Source organism: Nomascus leucogenys, chromosome 19 (assembly GCF_006542625.1).
Source record: "Nomascus leucogenys isolate Asia chromosome 19, Asia_NLE_v1, whole genome shotgun sequence".
Classification (NCBI taxonomy): domain Eukaryota; kingdom Metazoa; phylum Chordata; class Mammalia; order Primates; family Hylobatidae; genus Nomascus; species Nomascus leucogenys.
In genome coordinates, this window is record NC_044399.1 from 9,031,320 (window position 1) to 9,054,616 (window position 23,297).

The window sequence follows — 23,297 nt, forward strand, 5'->3', positions numbered from 1 at the left end:
TCTGCCCCAGGCTGCTCTAAGAGATCAGAGGGGAGCAGACCCAGCCTTCTTGATAACTGCAAAAATCCTCATCTCGTGGGGTTAGATCCTGGAATCAGCTCTCTCTGGTGGAGTTGTTGCAGGAGTATCCTAGTTCCATGCCAATGTAATGTAGATAGCTACTGCTACTTTCGTGGTTTGTGTGATCTGGAGAAGAGGAAGGCTAGGACACACCTCTACCTACCCACCCACCCACCCCCAACAAAATTCCCTCCTCTCCTACCTCAAAGCCTGCCATATGGCCTGAAAACGCAGCAAGAAGAAACACCAACAGGACAGGTCTCCCACGTATGGTGGATCTGCGTGCAGAGATGCCTGTCTCCAGACACTACCCTGCTCTTCCCCCTCCCCTCATCCTCGGCTTGGATCTCACCACTGCTGTCATTAGCACGACCTCCAAATGGAGGAAGGGAGCCTGGCAGACAAAGGCCATGTTTTCTCCTGCTGCTGGACTGGGCATAAAACTGCTCACCATTACACGCACAGGACTCCAGCTGCTGTTCCCTCTCGCAGAAAGGGATGCATTTCCCATCCTTACACTTGCCAAGATCCAAGCAAACAGTGTCATCTTCAGCATTTCCCGGAGGCGGGCACTCACTGCTATTACCTGGAAGCAAACACCAGTCATAACAAAAAGAATGAGTCACAGGTCCACCAGTTCTATAGGTGCATAATACACTGTTTCTCATATAAGTGAGCATCTTACCTTGCAAACAGCAAAAAGTGACCTACAGAGCTAGGACAAGAGCCTGCATCTCACCAGCAATCAGCATTTAAATGGGAGTGCCTGGCTATGTGCCAGGCTAGGCTGCATGAGTCCCTGGCCTCCCAAGCCCCAGTTAGAATGCATGGTCTCCACTTCTGCATCTCACAGTCATATATAAAAGAATATCCTATGTGCTATTACTTAGAATAAATTGCAAACTTTGAAGGCTTAAAAGAACTCCACAGCCTTCCCTATCTGGCCCTGACTTCATCACACACAACTCTCCCACAGCCTATCGCTTTAGCTATGACAACCTCCATTCAGTTCCTTCAATATTAATAGATACTATACCTTCTACCTGGAATGCTGGTGTTTCCACTCTTTTGGGGCAATTAGCTGACTTTTCTTATGGATTAAGTTTTGTCTCAAAGGTTTTCTGAGATATCCCTGAGGATGCTAAGGTGATGTGGCCTCCCACTTCCATTATGCACTATCACACTCCTTCTCTCCTTCATTGCATATGTTTTGCAATTTATATATATATTTAATGTTATTTTCTGTTTTCCCTCTACTAGACTGGTAAGCCCCATGACAGCAATGATCAAATCTATTAAGTTATCTCCAATCCCTATCATAGGTATACTACAAATATTTCTTAAATAAATCAATTATTCTTTTTATTTTTCTTTTGAGACAGGGTCTCAGTCTGTCACCCAGGCTGGAAGGCAGGTGTGTGATCATAGCTTAAACTCCTAGGTTCAGGCAATCCTCCTGCCTCAGCCTCACAAGTACCTAGGACTTCAGGCGTACGCCACTATACCTGGCTAATTTTCTTTCTTTTTTTTTTTAGAGACAACATCTCCCTGTGTTGCCCACGCTGGTGTCAAACTGCTGGGCTCAAGGGATCCTCCCACTTTGGCCTTCCAAGTGCTGGAATTATAGGCATAAGCCACTGTGCCCAGGCCAATAATGCCAAAGAAAACCCACCAAAGAAAGTTAAACTGGGAGAGACAGGATGGAATGAGTGAATCATTCTGGAAAATTAATAGCACAAGTAGCTAAAAGTCAACACAAATAGAGGAGGAGGAAAAAAACACTTTATGAAAGCAATGGACTACATATCCACAGCTCTGGACTGGCCTTTCAGCTGAAGAATAAAGCCAATCAAAAGGATTCTGACTTGAAGGGTTCAGAGCAGTCACACAAAATGTACAGGGATCTGGCCAGTTTCAAACAAAAGTGATGGTTTATTAAGTACCCAACAGATAACCAGGCACTTTGCCTCTGTTCTCATAAAACCGTTCATGAGCACTGGGCATTCATCGTGTCAACAGTCATTTAACAAACTATTACTGAAAGTATGATGTCCAGTGAGCTCAGGGAAGGTTTATACTGTGGATCATTATTGTATTTTTGGTATATGATACTGCCCTGATACATTAAAAAATGCTCAATAAATATCTGTTGAGCATCTGTTCTTTTTTTTTTTTTTGAGATGGAGTCTCGCTCTGTCACCCAGGCTGGAGTGCAGTGGCGCGATCTCGGCTCACTGCAAGCTCCGCCTCCCAGGTTCACGCCATTCTCCTGCCTCAGCCTCTCTGAGTAGCTGGGACTACAGGCGCCCGCCACCACACCTGGCTAATTTTTTTTGTGTTTTTTTTTTTAGTAGAGACGGGGTTTCACCGTGGTCTCGATCTCCTGACCTCATGATCCGCCCACCTCGGCCTCCCAAAGTGCTGGGATTACAAGCGTGAGCCACTGCGCCCGGCCGGAGCATCTGTTCTTAAAAGACTAAAGTCAGAGTATTAGACAGGTAGGAAAATAATTCTGAAAATAGTATCATCTATCTAGCATGGTCCCCAAAGTTTAGCATGCATGGAAATCACCTGACAGAAGGTTACACAGCACAGACTGCTGGACTCCCTTCCCACATTTTTTGGTGCAGTAGATCCAGGGAGGGGACTGACAATTTCCATTTCTAGTAAGTTCCCAGGTGATGTTGCCGCTGCTGGTTGTGAAATGCTAATTGCTTTTTTTCTTTCTTCTTTTTCTTTTGAAGTTGTTGTTCTCTAGCTTCTCTTGCTAGAAAATACTGATTCCTTATCAGGAACTTATCCTCTGCTATCTACTATTTTGTATAAAATATCAAGGGAACAAAAGGCTGTTTGATAAGAACAAACATGTTTTCAAATTGTTTTACTTATGTTTATTTAAAAGAAAGCATTTTTCTCAATCTGTTTTATTATTACAGTGAAGATGAAACATTGAGCATAGCTAGCAAATGCTTCTTTAAAGCTTGATTTAGATATTCAGGTTCCTAACATTTTGTTTTTTTTTGTTTTTTTTTTTTTTTTTTTGAGACAGAGTCTTGCTCTGTTGCCCAGGCTGGAGTGCAGTGGTGTGATCTCGGCTCACTGCAAGCTCCACCTCCTGGGTTCACACCATTCTCCTGCCTCAGCCTTCCGAGTAGCTGGGACTACAGGCACCCGCCACCACGCCCAGCTAATTTTTTGTCTTTTAGTAGAGATGGGGTTTCACCGTGTTAGCCAGGATGGTCTCGATCTCCTGACCTCGTGATCTGCCCACCTCGGCCTCCCAAAGTGCTAGGATTACAGGCGTGAGCCACCGTGCCCGGCCATCAGGTTCCTAACATTTGGCAAAGTAATGTGATAGTGACAGATATCAGAAGATAAAAACATGGGCAACATGTCATAATATGCACACTTAAAACCAAAGTCAAGCCAAAATAAGACACAACTTCATTCACTAGGTCCCTGAAGACCTCCAGCTTTCTGTTTGCATACTTATCACAAAACCTACGACAGTTATAATAAAAAAGACAATAACAAGTGTTGGTGAGGATATGGAGAAGCTGGGACCCTCATACAATGCTGCTGAGACTGTAAAATGGTGTAGCCATTTTGGAAAACAGTCTGACAGCTCCTCAAAACATTAAGCATAGTTACCATATGACCCAGAAATTCTATTCCTGAATAATATCCAAAGGAATTGTCCACACAAAAACTCGTATATAAATGTTCACAGCAGCATTATTTGTTATAGCAAAAAAGTGGAAGCAACCCAAATGTCTATCAACCAATGAATGAATAAGCAAAATGTGGCATATCCATGCAATGGAATATTACCCAGCAACAAAAGTACATGAAGTACTGATACATGCTATGACATATATGAACCTTGAAAATGCTATATTCAGTGAAAGAAGCCAGTCATACAATATGTGGTCACGAAAGACCACATATTGTATAATTCCATTTCTATGAAATGTTCAAAACAGACAACTCCATAAAGAATAGGGTGGTTAGTGGTTGCTCTGAGTTGTGGGGAATGGAGGGATTGGAGGATCATAGCTAAAGGATACAGGGTTTCTTTCTGGAGTAATGTAAATGTTCTAAAATTAATTGTGGTGATGACTGCATAAATCTGAATATACTAAAAATCATTAAACTGTACACTTTAAATGGGCAAACTGCATGGGTGTGAATTATGTATCAATAAAGCTATTACAAAATCCAACCAACCAACCAAGAGAGACAAATTTTGAAAAATATAAGAATGGGACAGATATATCAGAGGAACAAAAAAAATAGAATAGCAAACTGAATATTGCTTTTTGACAATTTAAGTCAAAAAACATCACAAGGGTAAAAAAGGAACATTATATACTGGTAAGGAACAGCGGATAAAGATGTGGAGATATGTCTGTTTATATACCTAGTAATAATATAGCTTTGAAATTTTTAAAGCAACAATTGACCAAACAACAGAAGATACTGGACACCCGGAAAGGTTAGCTCCAGAAAGATTCAAGTCCTGAATGTAAAAGGACAACTTATGAAGCTAATAGAAGCAGCTGTGGAAAATATCTTTCTAACCGTCCATCATGGCTTTTCTGAACCACGTGTTTAAAAAATAAACACACACACACAACAAAATGATGGATTTGATTACGTTGAAATTAAAGATTTCTGTTCTGAGAATGGCAACAGATAGGAGGTGTATGCAAACCAAATGGAAGAATACGTAAGAACTCCTCCAAATCCACAGTAGTGAAATAACATGAAACCCAATTTTTAAAAAATGAACCAAATATATGAACTGGCTATTCACAGGAGTAATCTGAATAGCTGAAAAATATAAAGAGATGCTCAAGAAAAATGTAAGTAAGTGCATTAGGACAAGGGCTGTTAAAAAAAAAAATGTAAGAATAAGAGATTACTTTATACTCATCATGCTAATAGGACAGCAGGGTAATTCCAACTGTGGGCCAGAACGTCCTGGCCAGATACAGGACTCCTCAGACACAGGCAACCTAGCAGTGGTGCTCTGGAGACCAGCGTATCCTGCCTCTGTGACTACACAATGACACTCCTGCCTCTGTGACTACACAATGACACTCCTCAGTACCCAGAGAAACACACGGGTTCCTGAAGGGACGGAGGAGGATGTGATCTGTGTCCTATCTGGAATATCAAGGGGATGAAGGCAATGGAAGTAGCTACCACTTGGTGAACTGTAAGTAAAACACAGCCAATCATATAACTAAACAATATGTAGGTGCCCCCAACAGTGAAATACATATAGATACATATAGAAAAACTGGTTAACCTTCTAACTTGTATCCTGCTTCCTCCACACTATTCCAGTGTATAGATTCATGATAACATTCATTATCCCAAGATTGTCATTTTGATTGTTTCCAAAATTTTGCTATTAGGATGTAGCCATAAAAAACCTTGTTAAATTATCTGTAGTACAATACGGATAATTCTTTAAAACATGATACTGAATTTTTTAAAAGTAAATTTAAGGTAGAATATCATTTTGGCACATTAAAAACACATACATACACAAAATAACACTATATTATCTTTCAAGGATATACACATATCCAGGCAAATATTAACCACAGTAGAGTGGATATCTGTGAGGAGAAAGAGTGATGGAAATGAAAGAGAAATAAAAACAGGTCTTAAACCCACCAAAGCCAAGTGTCACAAACTAAGGAGTGCCAGAAACTCGACCCGGCATATGAGGTTAAAAATAGGGTGTCTTTCATCTGAACAAAACATAATCTTGTTTTTCAAAGACACACACACACTTGACCCACAGCATTCCAAGAAAGCAACAAGAACACGAACCTGTGCAGTAGGACACGCCTTTGCAAGTAGCATTAATCGCCTCCTGGCACTTCTTCTGGGCAGTCTCAAACTGACAGTTTTTACAGCAAGGACTATTCCTATCACTGGAGAGGAACAGTAGACAGAAACAGAGCAATTCAAGTTATAGCCCCATATCAAATCAAATGCTACAGTTACATTACAGTGACCTGAAGATCACAGGGGAAGACCTCCTGGTTCCATCACCCACTCCTACATCATCAGACATCTCCGCTGCTAGAGCTACCTGCACACACTTTGTCCCTTCCTAATGTGCGTAAGGTCACATCAATGCCACACTGTAGTAGAAAAGAATGGGAACACAGCAATCACCTTTGAAACATCTTGGTGCCCTTGGTTTTCATTCATTTAACGCATTAATTTAAAAAAGACAAGATGGGCTGGGCGAGGTGGCTCACGCCTATAATCCCAACCCAACACTTTGGGAGGCCGAGGTGGGTGGATCACCTGAGGTCAGGAGAGTTCAAGATGAGCCTGGCCAACATGGTGAAACCCCATCTCTACTAAAAATACAAAAATTAGCCGGGCGTGGTGGCGCGCTCCTGTAATCCCAGCTACTTAAGAGGCTGAGGCAGGAGAATCACTTGAACCCAGGAGGTGGAGGTTGCAGTGAGCCGAGATCGCACCACAGCACTCCAGCCTAGGCAACAAGAGAGAAATTCTGTCTCAAAAAAAAAACAAACAAACGAAAAAGATGAGGCGGGTGGACCACGAGGTCAGGAGTTTGAGACCAGCCTGGCCAACATGGTGAAACCCCGTCTCTACTAAAGATACAAAAAATTAGCCGGGCATGGTGCCGCACGCCTGTAATCCCAGCTACTTGGGAGGCTGAGGCAGGAGAGTCGCTTGAACCTGGAAGGCAGAGGTTGCAGTGAGCCAAGACTGTGCCACTGCACTCCAGCCTGGTCAACAGGGTGAGACTCTGTCTCAAAACAAACAAAAAAAGACAAGGTGGGGCCACAAGGCAATCCATAGCTAAGACACTCGGCAGCCAGAACTCTACTCCCCATCAGTATTTGCAGTGTTAATATGCACTGTATCCAGTTAAATCTCAATTATTCACCAGAAAACTGAAGTTTAACCCTTTTATTTCTAAGCCAGGCACTGGTCTATCCGTGGATATAAAAAATGAAAACCTGGGTAACTTTCTGACTTGTAACCTACTTCCTCCACACTATTCCAGTGCATAGAATCATAACATTCATATCCCAAGATTGTCATTTTGATTGTTTCCAAAATTTTGCTATTAGGACGTAGCCATAAAAAAACCTTGTTAAATCTTATACATCTCTGTTGCCCAAAAGATTCTTTGGGCGACCAGGAGCGGTGGCTCACACCTGTAATCCCAACACTTTGGGAGGCCAAGGCGGGCAGATCACGAAGTCAGGAGTTCGAGACCAGCCTGGCCAACGTGGTGAAACCCCATCGCTACTAAAAACACAAAAATTAGCTGGGTGTGGTGGTGCACACTGTAATCCCAGCTACTGGGGAGGCTGAGGCAGGAGAATGGCTTAAACCCAGGAGGCGGAGGTTGCTGTGAGCCGAGATCACGCCACTGCACTCCAGCCTGGGCGACAGAGCAAGACTCCGTCTCAAAAAAAAAGAAGAAATAAAAGATTATTTGGGCCAGGCATGGTGCCTCACACCTAGAATCTCCACACTTTAGGAGGCTTAGAAGGGTGGATCACTTGAGCCCAGGACTTTACAACCAGCTTGGGCAACATGGCAAAACCCCACCTCTATAAAAAATACAAAAAAAATTAGCCAGGTGGCACACACCTGTAGTCCTGTCTATCTGGGAGGCTGAGGTGGAAGGACTGATTGAGCCTGGGAGGTTGAGGCTGCAGTGAGCCATGATCGTGCCACTGCACTCCATCTTGGGCAACAGACTGAGACCCTGTCTCAAAAATAAAATAAAATAAAGGCCGGGTGCGGTGGCTCCCCTCTGTAATCCCAGCACTTTGGGAGGCCAAGGCGGGCAGATCATGAAGTCAGGAGATCGAGACCATCCCGGCCAACATGCTAAAACTCCGTCTCTACTAAAATACAAAAAACCAGCCAGGCGTGATGGTGCATACCTGTACTCCCAGTTACTGGGGAGGCTGAGGCAGGGGAATCGCTTGAACCTGGGAGGCAGAGATTGCGGTGAGCTGAGATCGCACCACTGCACTCCAGCCTGGCAACAGAGCGAGACTCCATCTCAAAATAAATAAATAAATAAAATAAAAAATAAAATAAAATAAAAAAGATTCTTTTGCCAGGCACGGTGCCTCACACCTGTAATCCCAGCACTTTGGGAGGCCGAGGTGGATGGATCACAAGGTCAGGAGTTGGAGACCATCCTGGCCACCATGGTGAAACCTCGTCTCTACTAATACAAAAAATTAGCCGGGCATGGTGGTGCGTGCCTCTAGTCCCACCTACTCAGGAGGCTAAGGCAGGGGAATCACTTGAACCCGGGAGGCAGAGATTGCAGTAAGCCAAGATCGCGCCACTGCACTCCAGCCTGGCGACAGAGCAAGACACTGTCTCAAAAAAAAAAAAAAAAAAAAAAAAAATTATTTTAACTATAGGACTGCTAAACCAAGGAGCATGCAAGGTCAAGCATTTTGTTACATAATGTCACACTGCTTTCCAGAAAGCTTCTTCTTTTTTTCTCTTATTTTGGACATCTTGTTATACCAACTTCCCAAAATCCCTGTGGAGAGACTCCTCACCTGCACTGGACACCTTCCTTCAACGTGCAGTCGCTGTTGCAGCAGGTGTCGTTGTTCAGATACATGATGCCAGGATCACACTCTTCTCCTTCATCCACCCTCGAGTTCCCACACACTTTATTGCTGCGTTCTTGAAAACACTCCTGGGCCTTACTTTCAATGGTCTTATAGATTGATTGTTTACTGCAGTTTGAAAACATCTTGAGAGAAAAAAGGCAATTAGGACCCAAAATAATATCATAAAAATGTATTCCCATGCAATGTTTGTGTCTTCTCTAGAGACAAACTCAATGTAAAACTACCATCAGAGCCACCCTGGAGTTAAGGCAAGGCCATCACAGTTTCCTCCAAAGGCCAACTGGGAACCTCCCTCCGTAGAATGCTAAATGGCTGATGTGAACTTGGTTAAGGATCTAGAATTCTTCTTATGAAGGTAAGCGAGCTATACAAATACCGAGGCCAAACATCCCAGCCAAAGCCCACTTGAGGACAAGCAGAATAGCACAACAGAGAGCTTGAGCTCGTAGCTCCATCAGACTTGAAATCTCCCCACCTCAGGCATGCCACTCATGCAGTGACAAGAATTAAGAACCTCTGTAGGTTAATGTTGTCCCAGACAAAACGATTCAGAAATGCAGGAGAAGGGGTTTCTTCTCCTTCTTTGGCTACTTAGATGGATGATCCAGGTTTAAAGTTGTTTAAATATTTGAGCTTAGTAATAGGCATAATAGTACCTTTTACATAAATTAAATCCCAAATTGTTACCTAAACATTTTCATCAACCAGCAAGACCAGTGTCTCAAAAAGTCTCTATACTAGCTTCCCACCCTGGAGTACAGAACCACTAGGATAACTCCTTTTTAAGGCTGAGGGTTTTATCAGGAGCTCTAAAACTGAGGTCATTTTCCAGACCTCTTGAAGTTATCAAAAAAAGAAGAGGCTTGGGGAAAACTGAGCATAGTTACTTCTTAGGTTGGGGTCTCAAAGTGCTCTGCAGATGCCAAAATGGCTTCACTTTCACCCCAGACAACAATCATGAAGCCCCTGAGAGCCAAGTGTATGAGACCCTCCAGAGATGCCTGTAACTACCAAATCAGACACCAAAGGAGCCAGTTTCAGAAAGATAGCAAAGACCTCATCTTAAACAGAAATACTAACTGGCTTTTTAAAAAACATCTTCAAATCTGGTTTGTTTTTTTTTTTAGATGGAGTCTCGCTCTGTCGCCAGGCTGGACTACAGAGGCACAATCTTGGCTCACTGTAACCTCTGCCTCCCGGGTTCAAGTGATTCTCCTGCCTCAGCCTCCTGAGTAGCTAGGACTACAGGTGTGCACCACCATGCCCAGGTAATTTTTGTATTTTTTGTAGAAACAGGGTTTCACCATGTTGACCAGAATGGTCTCTATCTCTTGACCACATGATCTGCCCTCCTTGGCCTCCAAAGTGCTGGGATTACAGGCGTGAGCCACCGCGCCCGGCCCAAATCTGTTGTTACAGTACAGATGTCTAAGGGGTCTGGTTATTCTAATCGGAGCCTCAGGCAGTTGGCATTTTGTTGGGTTTATTCATCAACATCATGTATCTCTGGGCTCCATTTTATCAGGTTATAATGGAGTTAAAATTCACAGTGAACAGATAAGAAGACCTCTTCACTGATTTGTCAGAGTTACAACTCCCAAGCAGCTGGAGAGCACTAACGAAAAAAGGACCAACCCTCAACTCTGGCTTTCTGCCTACACATCCCTGAAGATCTGACAGCTTCTGTTTGTATCCTTGTCATAAGACCTCCTCTTCCCTTCAGCAAACCTTCCTAAGTTGTTATAATCTCAAAGGTCCTACATTCCTTTTCACTAATGTCATCTGTCCACAGAGAAGTCCACCCATGGCAGACTGCTCTTCATGGGCTTGCCTAGTAGAGGATGATGGGTTCTGTCTTTCTAGGTCAAGGAACTACTTTATTTTTGTCCCGTAAGCCCTTTTCACCAGTTAAAAATATTTTTATTAAGTAATTCATTTAAAACATAGGCTGGGTGCAGTGGCTCATGCCTGTAAATCCCAGCACTTTGAGAGGCCGAGGCAGGTGGATCACCTGAGGTCAGGAGTTTGTTGACCAGTCAGTTGACCAACCTGGCCAACATGGTGAAACCCCATCCTATTAAAACTACAAAAAATGGCCAGGCATGGTGCCGTGCGCCTGTAACCCCAGCTACTTAGGAGGCTGAGGCAGGAGAATCGCTTGAACCTGGAAGGCGGAGGTTGCAGTGAGCAGAGATCACACCACTGCACTCCAGCCTGGGCGACACAGTGAGACTCCATTTCAAAAAATCATAATAAATAATAATAAATAAAACATAGAAGATGCACATTATCTTCTTACAAGGGGACTCCTACTTGGGCAACCAAACTAGAAAAACACAGACTAAATGTGATGTGCTCAGGACAAAATAAATAAATTGTTCTTCGTTGATATAGACTGGCAGCTCCAGAAAAAAAAAGTTCTTCCCAGTCCCCATCCTCATTAGCAAGTTCTTTTTTTCTTTTTCCTTTTTTTGAGAAAAAGTCTCACTCTGTCATCCAGGCTGGAGTGCAATAGCACAACCTTGGCTCACTGCCGCCTTGAACTCCCCAGGTTCCTCCTACCTTAGCCTCCTGAGTAGCTGGGACTCAAGCATGTGCTTCTATGCCCAGCTAATTTTTGTATTTTCTGTAGAGATGGAGTTTCACATGTTGCCCAGGCCGATCTTGAACTCCTAGGCTCAAGTGATCTGCCCACCTCGGCCTCTCAAAGTGCTGGGATTACAGGTGTGAGCCACCATGCCTCATTGGCAAGTTCTTACAGGGCTGTTTTGAAGGGCCCCAGAACTGGCAGCAGGAAGAGTTAGCAGCATGCATGTCCACTCAGGCAGTCTGCAAAGTAAAACATTTTGCTCCAAAGTCCTGACACTATCCTCATAACCAAGAAGCATATGACCTATTACTTAGAGAAACAGTATGCAATATGGTAGCCACCAACCATATGTGGCTACTTGAATTTTGTTCCTAGTCACATATTTTACACTTTCTATTACAGAAATATTCAAGCATCTATGAAGTAGACAGGATGGTATCATCAATGCCCCCGTGCCCTTCACCAGCTTCAACAATGATCATCATGACTTCACAGCTCCTCTATATCTGCACTACTTTTCCTCTGCTCCCACACTGCTGTTTTTGTTTGTTGGCTTATTAACAACTTTATTAAGACATATTTCACATATCACAAAATTCATCCATTTCAAGTATATAACTCAGTGATTTCTAATAACTTTACCAAGTATTGAAACCATTGCCATAAGTCAATTTTAGGACATTTCCATCCTTCCAGTAATGTCACTCATGTCCTTTTACAGTTAATGCCCATTCCCATCTCCCATCACAGGCAAACATTATTAAAATTTTAAATAAAAGAGAATTTACAATTCAGTTCCTCAGTTTCTAGCCACATTTCAGTTGTTCCACTGGGCTAGTGGCTACTCTACTGGGCAGAGCAGACACAGAACATCTCCCGCCCCACAGCAGAACGTTCTACTGGACAGCACTGAACTATAGCGAACATGATTAGAAATGCAGAGACTATGAAAAGAGAAGGAAAATTCAACAGTTTGACAAGTTGCAAGAGTAGACAAAAAGGGGTAGAAAAATGTTTCTCTGGCACAAGTTGTCAAGCAGAGGAAAAATAAAACATAACATGCAAAGTAACAGAGGAAGGAACTGTTTACACAAAACAGCCAAAGCAAATGAGATGCGGAAAATATACATAAAAAGCCAAAGAAAATGAGATGCAACAATCAAAGATCACGAAAAGAACAGGAGGCAGAAATTTCAGAAAGCAGGGTGTCAGAGCCAGGGAAAAGCAGAAGTAATCTTTCCCTCTGTGTCCAGGGCAGGCTTGCACATTAGCCCACAGCCTAGCTCAAAATAGAAGTCAGGACAAATACTTCACAATCTTTTGTGATTAGAATCAGACTCCTTTAAGCTCTCCCCACCAACCCTCTTTAACTCAGCAGCGCAACTATTGTTTTCCTCACACTGCTTTATGCTGTTTAACTTCAAATAAAATGAAAGAACCAGATATTTATTAACACAACTTTTAGTTCGGACTCTGAGTTAGTTACAGCACTCTTAAAGTCTCTGAAAGTGTTTTACAGTATCCCAAATCAACTAGTATTCTCCATCAGAAACCCTCAATAGTAAATGATTCAATTAATTATTCAACAAATATTTGTTACATGCCAGATACTCCTGCTAGGCACTGGAGATAGAGAGCTATGAAAAAGACAGACAGGGGCCTTTCTCCCATGAGGCTTGTAGTCAGGCAAACTATGTGTTTAACTGCAAAAGTTAATAAAAACATGTAAATTGTACAGTAGAGTTAAAATGAATGACAACTTGTAAATGAAATGAGAAATTTTTAACATAAAGCCTGAGCCCACCAGACCCTGAAATCCAGAACTCCAAAAAAAGCCATTATTATTAGTAATTTTTCCTAGAGCTCAAATCTGCACCATTAAGCTTGACAACAAAGTCCAAATGATAGTTTTAACCAGATTTAGATGAACCGTGCTTCACCCCAAAACACACAGCCACGTTTCAAGGTACTTTGTAATTTGCAGATCCATCCCTAGGGGAACGCCTAGGAACAGAATACGTTTCTGAGCTCTCATTATGATCATTACACACAGCCTCTTTCCAAACCGCATTAAAAAATTCTCAACACACACATACCTTATTGTTCTCGTGATCGCCACTCACAGCTATGGGATACATGACATACTTTCCTCCCTGGTCCTCATTCGGGGCACATTCTGCTAGACCATCCGGATCATGTTCTGCTCCAAAATTGTGTCCCAATTCATGAGTTGTAACCAGGTCAGCTTCCTTAAGGATCATGCAAAGAAAACATTATTTCTCAATATCCAACCATCACCCACTTCTGCCAGTTGGGCCTACGCTGTCTTAAATAGAGCCTTATAATCAGATCAACAAGAGAATAACAACTGCATGCTTATAATACCAGCACTTTAGGAGGCTGAGATGGGAGGATTACTTGACTCTAAGAGTTCGAGGCCAACCTGGGTAACACAGGGAGACCCTATCTCTACAAAAATAATAAAAATATTAACCAAGTGGGCTGGGCATGGTGGCTCACACCTGTAATCCCAGCACTTTGGGAGGCCAAGGCAGGTGGATCACGAAGTCAGGAGTTCGAGACCAGCTAATACAAATATTAGCTGGGCATGGAAGCACGCGCCTGTAATCTCAACTACTCGGGAGGCTGAGGCAGGAGAACTGCTTGAACCCAGGAGGTGGAGGTTGCAGTGAGCCGAGATCACACCATTGCACTCCAGCCTGGGCGACAGGGCAAGACTTCATCTCAAAAAAAAAAAAAAAAAAAAAAATTAACCAGGCATGGTGGTGCACACCTGTGGTCCCAGCTACTTGGGAGGCTGAGGTGAGAGCATCACCTGAACCCAGGAGGCTGAGGCTACAGTGATCTATGATCATACCACTGCACTCCAGCCTGGGTGACAGAGTAAGACTTTGTCCCAAAAAAGAGTAATAACCGGACTATGATTCTTCTACCAATTATATGAATTTAACAGAATAAGTAGGATTCTATTTAATACTATCAAACATTATTATAAGTAGTAACAAATCAATTTAAGAAATGTAATTTATAAGATATACTGGAACGTTCGTAACAAAACATCAAACCGTGGTCATTTCAACCACACACAATCTGGTGCTGATAAATGCAATAAGCTAACTGCAGTTAACTGTCAAGCCTGCTCACATGCCCCTCGGCCCAATCACATGCCTGTTAAAACCTAAAGCATCTCAGCAGAAAGGGAAAAAAAAGCAAGGGGTAAAAAAAAAAAAAAAACTACGGACGGGCACAGTGGCTCACACCTGTAATCCCAGCACTTTGGGAGGCCAAGGTGGGTGGATCACCTGAGGTCAGGAGTTCGAGACCAGCCTGGCCAACATAGTAAAACCCCATCTCTACTAAAAATACAAAAAATTAGCTGGGCGTGGTGGCGCACACCTATAATCCCAGCTACTCGGGAGGCTGAGACAGGAAAATCACTTGAACCCACGAGGCGGAAGTTGCAGTGAGCAGAGATCGCGCCACTGCACTCCAGCCTAGGCAACAAGAGTGAAGCTCTGTCTTAAAAACAAACAAAAACCCACAACTGAGGAACAACAAAACAATGTTTTATTTTCTCAATGACTGAATTCATGTCCAATAACAATCTTAATGACCTAGAGGACTTAGTTTATTAGAATCCAGTTGCAGGGCTGTACTTAATCTATCAGATTACCAGATGATTTCTACATGAATAATAAATTTTGCCAATAAAGCTAAAAATTTTTTTCCATATTTATCTGAATAAAATATCAAACTTAAAGGCCCGGAACAGTGGCTCATGCCTGGAATTCCAGCACTTTAGGAGGCCAAGGCGGCCGGATCACTTGAGGTCAGGAGTTCAAGACCAGACTGGCCAACATGGTGAAACCCTGTCTCTACTAAAAACATAAAAACTAGCCAGGCATTGTGGTGGGCGCCTGTAATCACAGCTATTTGGGAGGCTGAGCCAGGAGAATTGCTTGAACCCAGGAGGCAGAGGTTGCTGTGAGCCGAGATAGGCCACTGAACCCCAGCCTGGGCAAAAGAGTGAGAGTCTGTCTTAAAATAAATAAATAAAATAAAATAAAATAAATATATACATATAAAAACTTAAAATTCCTGATTTCTTTTTTCCTAAGGGGGGGAAATCACTCCATGGAACCTGAAAAAATATTTTGCAAGTCATTTTTCTATACAAGAAGTCTTTCCACATGTTCATTTTAAAACTGTAGTGGGAAAAAAAACTTAAATTTTTAGCAAAAGCACTCAAATCCCAAAGGTGTAATGTAGAGAAATATCTCCTAACTGCTTGGGGAAAATTCATTAGTGGATTTGCTAATGACTCTAAAAATATCTCAAAAATTTCAAATCAAATTTCGTTTCTGCTGTGTTTTTTTAAGAGGAAAGTTCTGGACGACCAAAGAAAATATCTCATGAAATCAAGCCGTTAAGAAGTTGTGACTCCAAAAAAAGTAAAGGAGCATGAGCTATTATACACACATATATGTTTCTGTCCATGGTTCCTGGCTTATAACCCTCCATAGCCCTGGTTATGGTCTTCTGTTATAATGTTGGGGTGCTTTAGGGCTCAGGAGCAGTCCTCAGGAAACAGAATCTCTCTCTGACCTTCTCCTGTCCTCCTTTTACCTGATCCAAGGCAGGACTCTAATCTGATTGTGGGTCAAGAGATCCTCATTCTCATTCTAGAGAGGGTCCTGCCCATTACTGTGGAGGGAGGAATGCTGCACAGAGAGGTCAAGGAGAATCTGGACAGGCCTTGGTGGGCTTCCCCACTTAGTCGGTTAATATGAGAACATACCTATTTTGTCCAATCACATTTCTACGCAGTTGTCATTCATGCTTATGTAATGAAGCCTCCATAAAATCTCAAAGAACAGGATTCAGAGCACTTCCAGAGAGCATTTTGAATACGTGGAGGTTGACAGGAAGGTACAGAACTCATTCGTGTGCCAGGAGGGAGGTACATCCCAACTCCATGGGGACAGAAGCTCCCATACTCGGGACCCTTCCAGACCTCACCCTATGTATCCCTTCATTTGGCTATTTCTTTGTATCCTTTCTTTTTTTTTATTTTTTTGAGACAAAGACTCCCTCTGTTGCCCAGGATGGAGTACAGTGGTGCAATCTCAGCTCACTGCAATCTCCGCCTCCCAGGTTCAAGCAATTCTCCTGCCTCAGCCTCTCGAGTGGCTGGGATTACAGGCATGCACCACTACACCTGGCTAATTTTTGTATTTTTGGTAGAGACGAGGTTTTACCATGTTGGCCAGGCTGGTCTCAAACTCCTGACCTCAGATATCTACCCACCTCGGCCTCCCAAAGTGCTGGGATTACAGGCGTGAGCTACCGCAGCTGTCTTCTTTGTATCCTTTAAAATATCCTATGCAATAAACCCATAAACTAAGTTAAGCGTTTCCCTGAGTTCTGTGAGCCACTTAAGCAAATTAATCATACCCAAAGAGGAGGTTGTGGAAACTCCAACTTGAAGCCAGTTGGTCAGAAGTTCTGGAGGCTCAGACTTGTAACTGGTGGGGAGGAGGGAACAGTCAGTCTTGTGGGACTGAGCCCTCAAGCTGTGAGATCTGACACTATTTCCAGGTGGAGAGTATTCGAATTGAATTGGAGGACACCTAGCTGATGTCTACTGCTTGATATGTGGGGGAAAATCCCCACACGTTTGGTCTGGTCACACAAGTCTTCTGTGTTGATGATGATTGTTGTGATGTGAGAACAGAGGAAAAACATGGTTTGAGAGATTTTTTTCCCCTAAAACAAAGTACCATAAGAAAAAAATAAATTTAGAAATTAAGGCCAGGCACAGTGGCTCATGCCTGTAATCCAGTACTTTGGGAAGCCAAGGCAGGCGGATCACCTGAAATCAGGAGTTTGAGACCAGCCTGACCAACATGGAGAAACCCCATCTCTACTAAAAATACAAAATTAGCTGGTCATGATGGCGCATGCCTGTAATCCCAGCTGCTCGGGAGGCAGAGGCAGGAGAATTGCTTGAACCCGGGAGGCGGAGGTTGCAGTGAGCCAAGATCACGCCATTGCACTCCAGCCTGGGCAACAAGAGCAAAACTCCATCTCAAAAAAAAAAAAAAAAAAAAAAAAAAAAGAAATTAAAAGGTTCCCAAAAACTAATTAGTGTCTTTTTCTTTTCTCATACCACTTTACATTGTTGTTCAACATTGTCCAACAATGACAGACTGGATTAAGAAAATGTGGCACATATACACCATGGAATACCATGCAGCCATAAAAAAGGATGAGTTCATGTCCTTTGTAGGGACATGGATGAAGCTGGAAACCATCATTCTCAGCAAACTATCGCAAGGACAAAAAACCAAACACCGCATGTTCTCACTCATAGGTGGGAATTGAACAATAAGAACACTTGGACACAGGAAGGGGAACATCACAAACCGGGGCCTGTCGTGGGGTGGGGGGAGGGGGAGGGATAGCATTAGGAGATATACCTAATGTAAATGACAAGTTAATGGGTGCAGCACACCAACATGGCACATGTATACATATGTAACAAACCTGCACGTTGTGCACATGTACCCTAGAACTTAAAGTATAATTAAAAAAAAAAATATATATATATATATATAAAAGAGACAGGGTCTCGGGCCGGGCACGGTGGCTCACACCTGTAATTCCAATACTTTAGGAGGCCGAGGCAGGCAGATCACAAGGTCAGGAGATTGAGACCATCCTGGCTAACACAGTGAAACCCCGTCTCTACTAAAAATACAAAAAATTAGCTGGGCGTGGTGGTGGGTGCCTGTAGTCCCAGCTATTTGGGAGGCTGAGGCAGGAGAATGGCATGAACCCGGGAGGCAGAGCTTGCAGTGAGCCAAGATGGTGCCATTGCACTCCAGCATGAGAGAGAGACAGACTCCATCTCAAAAAAAAAAAAAAAAAGGATCTCGCTAAGTTGCTCAGGCTGGAATGTAGCGGGTATTCACAGATGCAGTTATCACACTACAGCCCCTAACTCTTGGCCTCAAGTGATCCTCCTGCCTCAGCCTCCCAAGTAGCTGGGACTATAGGCTCCTGCCACCACCTGTTTTTAAATCACCCAAAGTCCATAGTTTATGCTAGGGTTCACTCTTTGTGCTGTATATTCAATGTGTTTCAACAAATGCATAATGTCTTATACCGACTGTTAAAGTATCATACAGAGTAATTACCCTGCTCTCCACCTATTCATCCCTCCTTCCCCCAACATCTGGCAATCACTGATCATTTTATAGTCCGCACAGTTTTGTCTTTTCCAGAATGTCATATATTTGGGATCATATAGTATGTAGCCTTTCAGACTGGCTTATTTCACTTAGTAGTATGCTTTTAAGGTTCCTCTATGTCTTTTCATGGCTTAATAGCTTTTTATTTTTTTCTTATTGTATGGATGTGCCAGTTTATCCATTTACCAACTAAAGGGTATCTTGGTTGCTTCCAAGTTTTATCAATTATGAATTAAGCTGCCATAAACATTCTTATGGCCGGGCGTAGTGGCTCACACCCGTAATCCCAGCACTTTGGGAGGCAGAAGCAGACAGATCACCTGAGGTCAGGAGTTCGAGACCAGCCTGGCCAACATGGTGAAACCCCATCTCTACTAAAAATACAAAAATTAGCTAGGAGTGGCGGCGGGCACCTGTAATCCCAGCTACTTGGGAGACTGAGGCAGAATCACTTAAACCTGGGAGGCAGAGGTTGCAGTGAGCCAAGATTACGTCATTGCACTCCAGCCTGGGTGACAAGAGTGAAACTCCATCTCCAAAAAGAAAAGAAAAAAGAAAAAGAAAAGAAACTGCCAACTGTCTTCCAAAGTGGCTGTTCCATTTCTGCATTCCCACCAGCAATTAATAAGAGTTCCTGTTGCTCCATAGCCTTGCTGGAATTGTGTTGCGAGTGTTTGGGATTTTAGCCATTCTAATAAGCTACTAGTAATAGCACATTGTTGTTGGGTTTCTTAAAAAGTTTTTATAGAAATAGGATCTCACTAATGTTGCCCAGGATGGTCTCAAACTCCTGGTCTCAAGCAATCCTCCCACCTCAGCCTCCCAAGCAACTGGAACTACAGGCATGTACCCCTGCACCCGGCTTCATTGTTAATTTACAATTTCCTAATGACATATGATGCTGAGCAACTTTTCATATGCTTCTCTGCTATCTGTGTATCTTTGGAGGTATCTGTTCTGTTCTGCTCTTTTGTCTATTTTTAAATTAGGTTGTTCATTTTCTTATTGTTGAATTTTAACAGTTCTTTATATATATGAAAATTTTTATTTATTTATTTTTAATTTTGAAGAGACAGGGTCTGACCATCTTGTCCAGGTTAGTTTCAAACTCCTGGGCTCAAGTGATTCTCCTGCCTCGGCCTCCCAAAGTGCCGAAGATTATAGGAATGAGCCACCATGCCCAGCCTCTTTGTATATTTCAGATAGCAGTCTTTTCTCAGATGTGTCTTTTGCAAATATTTTCCCATACCCTACACCAAGTATAAACATACCCCAAGTATAACATCATAGTCAAAATATCAGTATACCAACCAGCCCTTTGGGAAGCCAAGGTGAGTGGATCACTTGAGGTCAGGGGTTCATGAGACCAGCCTGGCCAACATGGTGAAACCCTGTCTCTACTTAAAAACAAAAATACAAAAATTAGCCAGGCGTGGTGACAGGTGCCTGTAATCCCAACTACTCAGGAGGTTGAGGCAGGAGAATTGCTTGAACCCAGGGGGCAGAGGTTACAGTGAGCCAAGATGGTGCCACTGCCCTCCAGCCTGGGCCACAGAGCAAGACTCTGTCTCAAAAAAAAATAAAAATTAAAAATCAGTATATCAGATACTAATATTTCCTACCAATATCTCTCTCCCCTTCTTCCTTACTTAATGAGCCCTAATTTTGCTCAGAGCAGTGATATACTCAGCTAAAATAGCCAGCTTTCCACATTCTGCTGAGGCTAAGGGCAGCCATGTGACCCAGTGCTGTCCAGTAAGATGTAAACAAAAGCCAGGATGGGGCCCCCAGAGAAGCTTTTTAGAAGGGCCAGACTAGGCTAGCCATGTTCTCTTTCTCCTCCTTTCTCCAAAACAGAAGAGAACCATCTTAAAACCATGAGGTGACATGCATGAGGACAAAGACTTCCTGCTTGTTCTTGAGCCACTGAGGGCACCTCTGAGTTGCTGTACCACCCAGAAAATGCTATCCCTGAACTTCTTGTTGACTGAGACAAATAAACCCCTTACTTAAACCACTGTTTATTTAATTTTCTGTTATTTGTAGTCAAACACATTTTAACAGACATAGCTGGAAAAAAACAAGATCTTAAGATCTTCCAGAGAAAAAAATAGGTGACAAACAAAGATAAGAACTCAAAATGACTTCAGATTCTTTAGAAGCAACATGCACAGAAGACCATAGAGAACATGAGAACTAAGAATATACTCAGCCAAAATTATCAATCAGGCTTAAGAGTGGAATAAAGACATTTTCAGATATGTGAAATCCCAACAATATGCAGGTCATCTACCTTTTCTTAGGAAGCTCCTGCAAGATACACTACACCAAAATGATGGCACTGAGAAAGAGGGAGACCATGGGGTTCTGAAAATAAGAGGGTGTGGGATGCCTTGAATGACAGCTGCACCACAGGACTAGGAGACAGGGAGCTCTAAGAGTTGCTGCAGGTCAGAGGGCTCCAGGACAGAGGGTTCGAGAAAAGCAGTGGTCCTCACATGTTTCAAAAGAAGGCTGACAGACCATTTTTATTTTCTTCTTTATGCTTTAATTTTCATATATCCCACAAAAATACATCAATTTTATTTAGGCAGAAATTTAAAAAAAGTATGTATTACATTTTAAAAAAAAATACCTACATAAATATATAACTGAGGTTCTACTACAATAAACTCTAACACTATTCTTTTAGAAATAAAAGGACATACCTTTGTAAGGATGGTTTTACCATAATTCTTTGTGCTCGTCAAACCACTATTCAAATAGATATTTTTCTTCCCAACTGGGCTATAATAAGCTAAAGTCAAAAGGAAACAGAGACAAATTGCTTATTAAATACAGAATTATAATATAATCCAATCAGCTTAATAATCCCAGCATCATATTCACACAAGAAATGGAAAAACTTACCCTTTGGACAAACACCTCCATGGCTGTTTGCTCTGGGAGAGCCAACATAAGCTAATCCAAGAGTTCCCATATCAAAATCTTGGTATGTGAAAAGGTGTGCCAAACAAACTTTAGATGCTTCCTCAGCTATATCAAAGCTAAATTGCTTTGAAAGACAAAAAAAAAAAGCATTCTTAGATTAACAATTACATCAGACTAAAAGATGTAATCTAAATCAACTAAACATTCCAGAACAGAACCATGATGCAGCTCAGCACCAGCAATCACAACCTCGTGCAGTGCTTTTCTCTTTCCTTAAGTGCTTCTCCATCTGCACAAGTGAGAGGCACACACTGTCATCTGGCAAGGGGCACAAAAGGGAAGAGTTCAGGAGCTTACTCCAGCTGTTCAGAACTAACTCATTACTCCTCCGAGGGCTGTTCTGAAGACATACAGCCCAGGACTAGAGATGCTCCAATTCGATAAGGGGATTGTAGCACCCCAGACCAAAACAGATCCCTCTCAAGTATTTCAAGGATTCAATTGGTTTTATAGGAATTTTAATCTTAAACTTTTTTGAGCTTCATAATATATAGTCATTTATATAAATATACACTTATAGAAAAGCATATATACCCAGTTTTACATTACTAAAAGATTTTACATCCATTTAAATCAACACTGCAGGTTTGAGAGGATTTTTTTTTTCTTAATTTAAAACGGCTTCATACATTACTTTAAAAACCTCTACCATAACCGTCCAGCGTCTGCAAGTTTAAAAAACCTTAATTTATTTTTGGGTGGGGGGGGGTTTGACTTATTTTGTTTGTTTGAGACAGGGTCTCACTGTGTCACCCAGACTGGAGTGCAGTGATGCAATCACAGCTCACTGCAGCCTCGACCTCCCAGGCTCAAGTGAACCACCCACCTCAGCCTCCTAAGAAGCTGATACCAAAGGCGTGCATCACCATGCCCGGCTAATTTTTGTATTTTTTGTACACCATGTTGCCCAAGCTAGTCTTGAACTCCTGGGCTCAAACAATCCACTAGCCTCATCCTTAGCCTCCCAAAGTGCTGGGATTATAGGCATGAACCACCATGCCTAGCCAAAACCCTCAATGTTTAAAATGCTTTAAATGAGAGGCCAGAGAGCCCTATATGAGGAATGAAGTGTGGTCACATGGGGATTCTGATAGTTCCGTGGTAAAAGGGTGAGGCTTCTAAGAATATTCTGGGAGCCTTAGGGAAGAAAACTGGAGAGGAGCGTCTGTCAACATAAGTCATTCTTCTCTTTGGTTCCTCCCCTGCCATGGGCTGTCTGGAGGCTCACAGAAAAGCAGACAGGTGCAGTGGTTCAGCTGTTCTAGGAGTCAGGAGATCTGTGCTCAATTCAACCTCTGCCATCACCAGTTGTATGACTAACCAGACAAGTCATTTAATCTTCCTGTTACTGGCTGAATTGTGCCACCCCAAAATTCAAATGTTGAAGTCCTAACCTTCAACAGTACCCCAGAATGTGACTCTAACTGGAAACAGGGGCCCTTAAGGAGGTAGTTAAGGTACACTGAGGTCATATGGGTGTGCCTTAATCCAATATGGCTGGTGTCCTGATAAGGAGATCAGAATATACACACACACTGAGGGAAGGACCATGTGAGAACACAGGGAGAAGACAGCATCTACACCACAAGTACCGTGGCCTCAGAAGAAATCAACCCGGCTGACCCCTTGATTTTGGACTTCCAGCTTCCAGAACTCTGAAATCTCAAACTTCTGTTGTTTAAGTCCCTCAGCCTATGCTGG

At 42.6% G+C, this 23,297-nt stretch overlaps 1 protein-coding gene across 2 annotated transcripts in view; it reads right to left on the minus strand.

Moving 5' to 3' along the window:
- Positions 1–23,297, minus strand: part of ADAM17 (ADAM metallopeptidase domain 17) — a 67,797-nt gene that overhangs the window by 7,411 nt on the left and 37,089 nt on the right. For both annotated transcript variants that reach the window (XM_030799587.1, XM_003272718.4), the window contains exons 9-14: positions 21,516–21,660; positions 21,314–21,402; positions 13,428–13,580; positions 8,664–8,863; positions 5,908–6,011; positions 512–646 (exon numbers count right to left, since the gene is read on the minus strand). In XM_030799587.1, the coding sequence (XP_030655447.1) occupies positions 512–646; positions 5,908–6,011; positions 8,664–8,863; positions 13,428–13,580; positions 21,314–21,402; positions 21,516–21,660 (826 nt within the window). The remainder of the gene's footprint in view (positions 1–511; positions 647–5,907; positions 6,012–8,663; positions 8,864–13,427; positions 13,581–21,313; positions 21,403–21,515; positions 21,661–23,297) is intronic.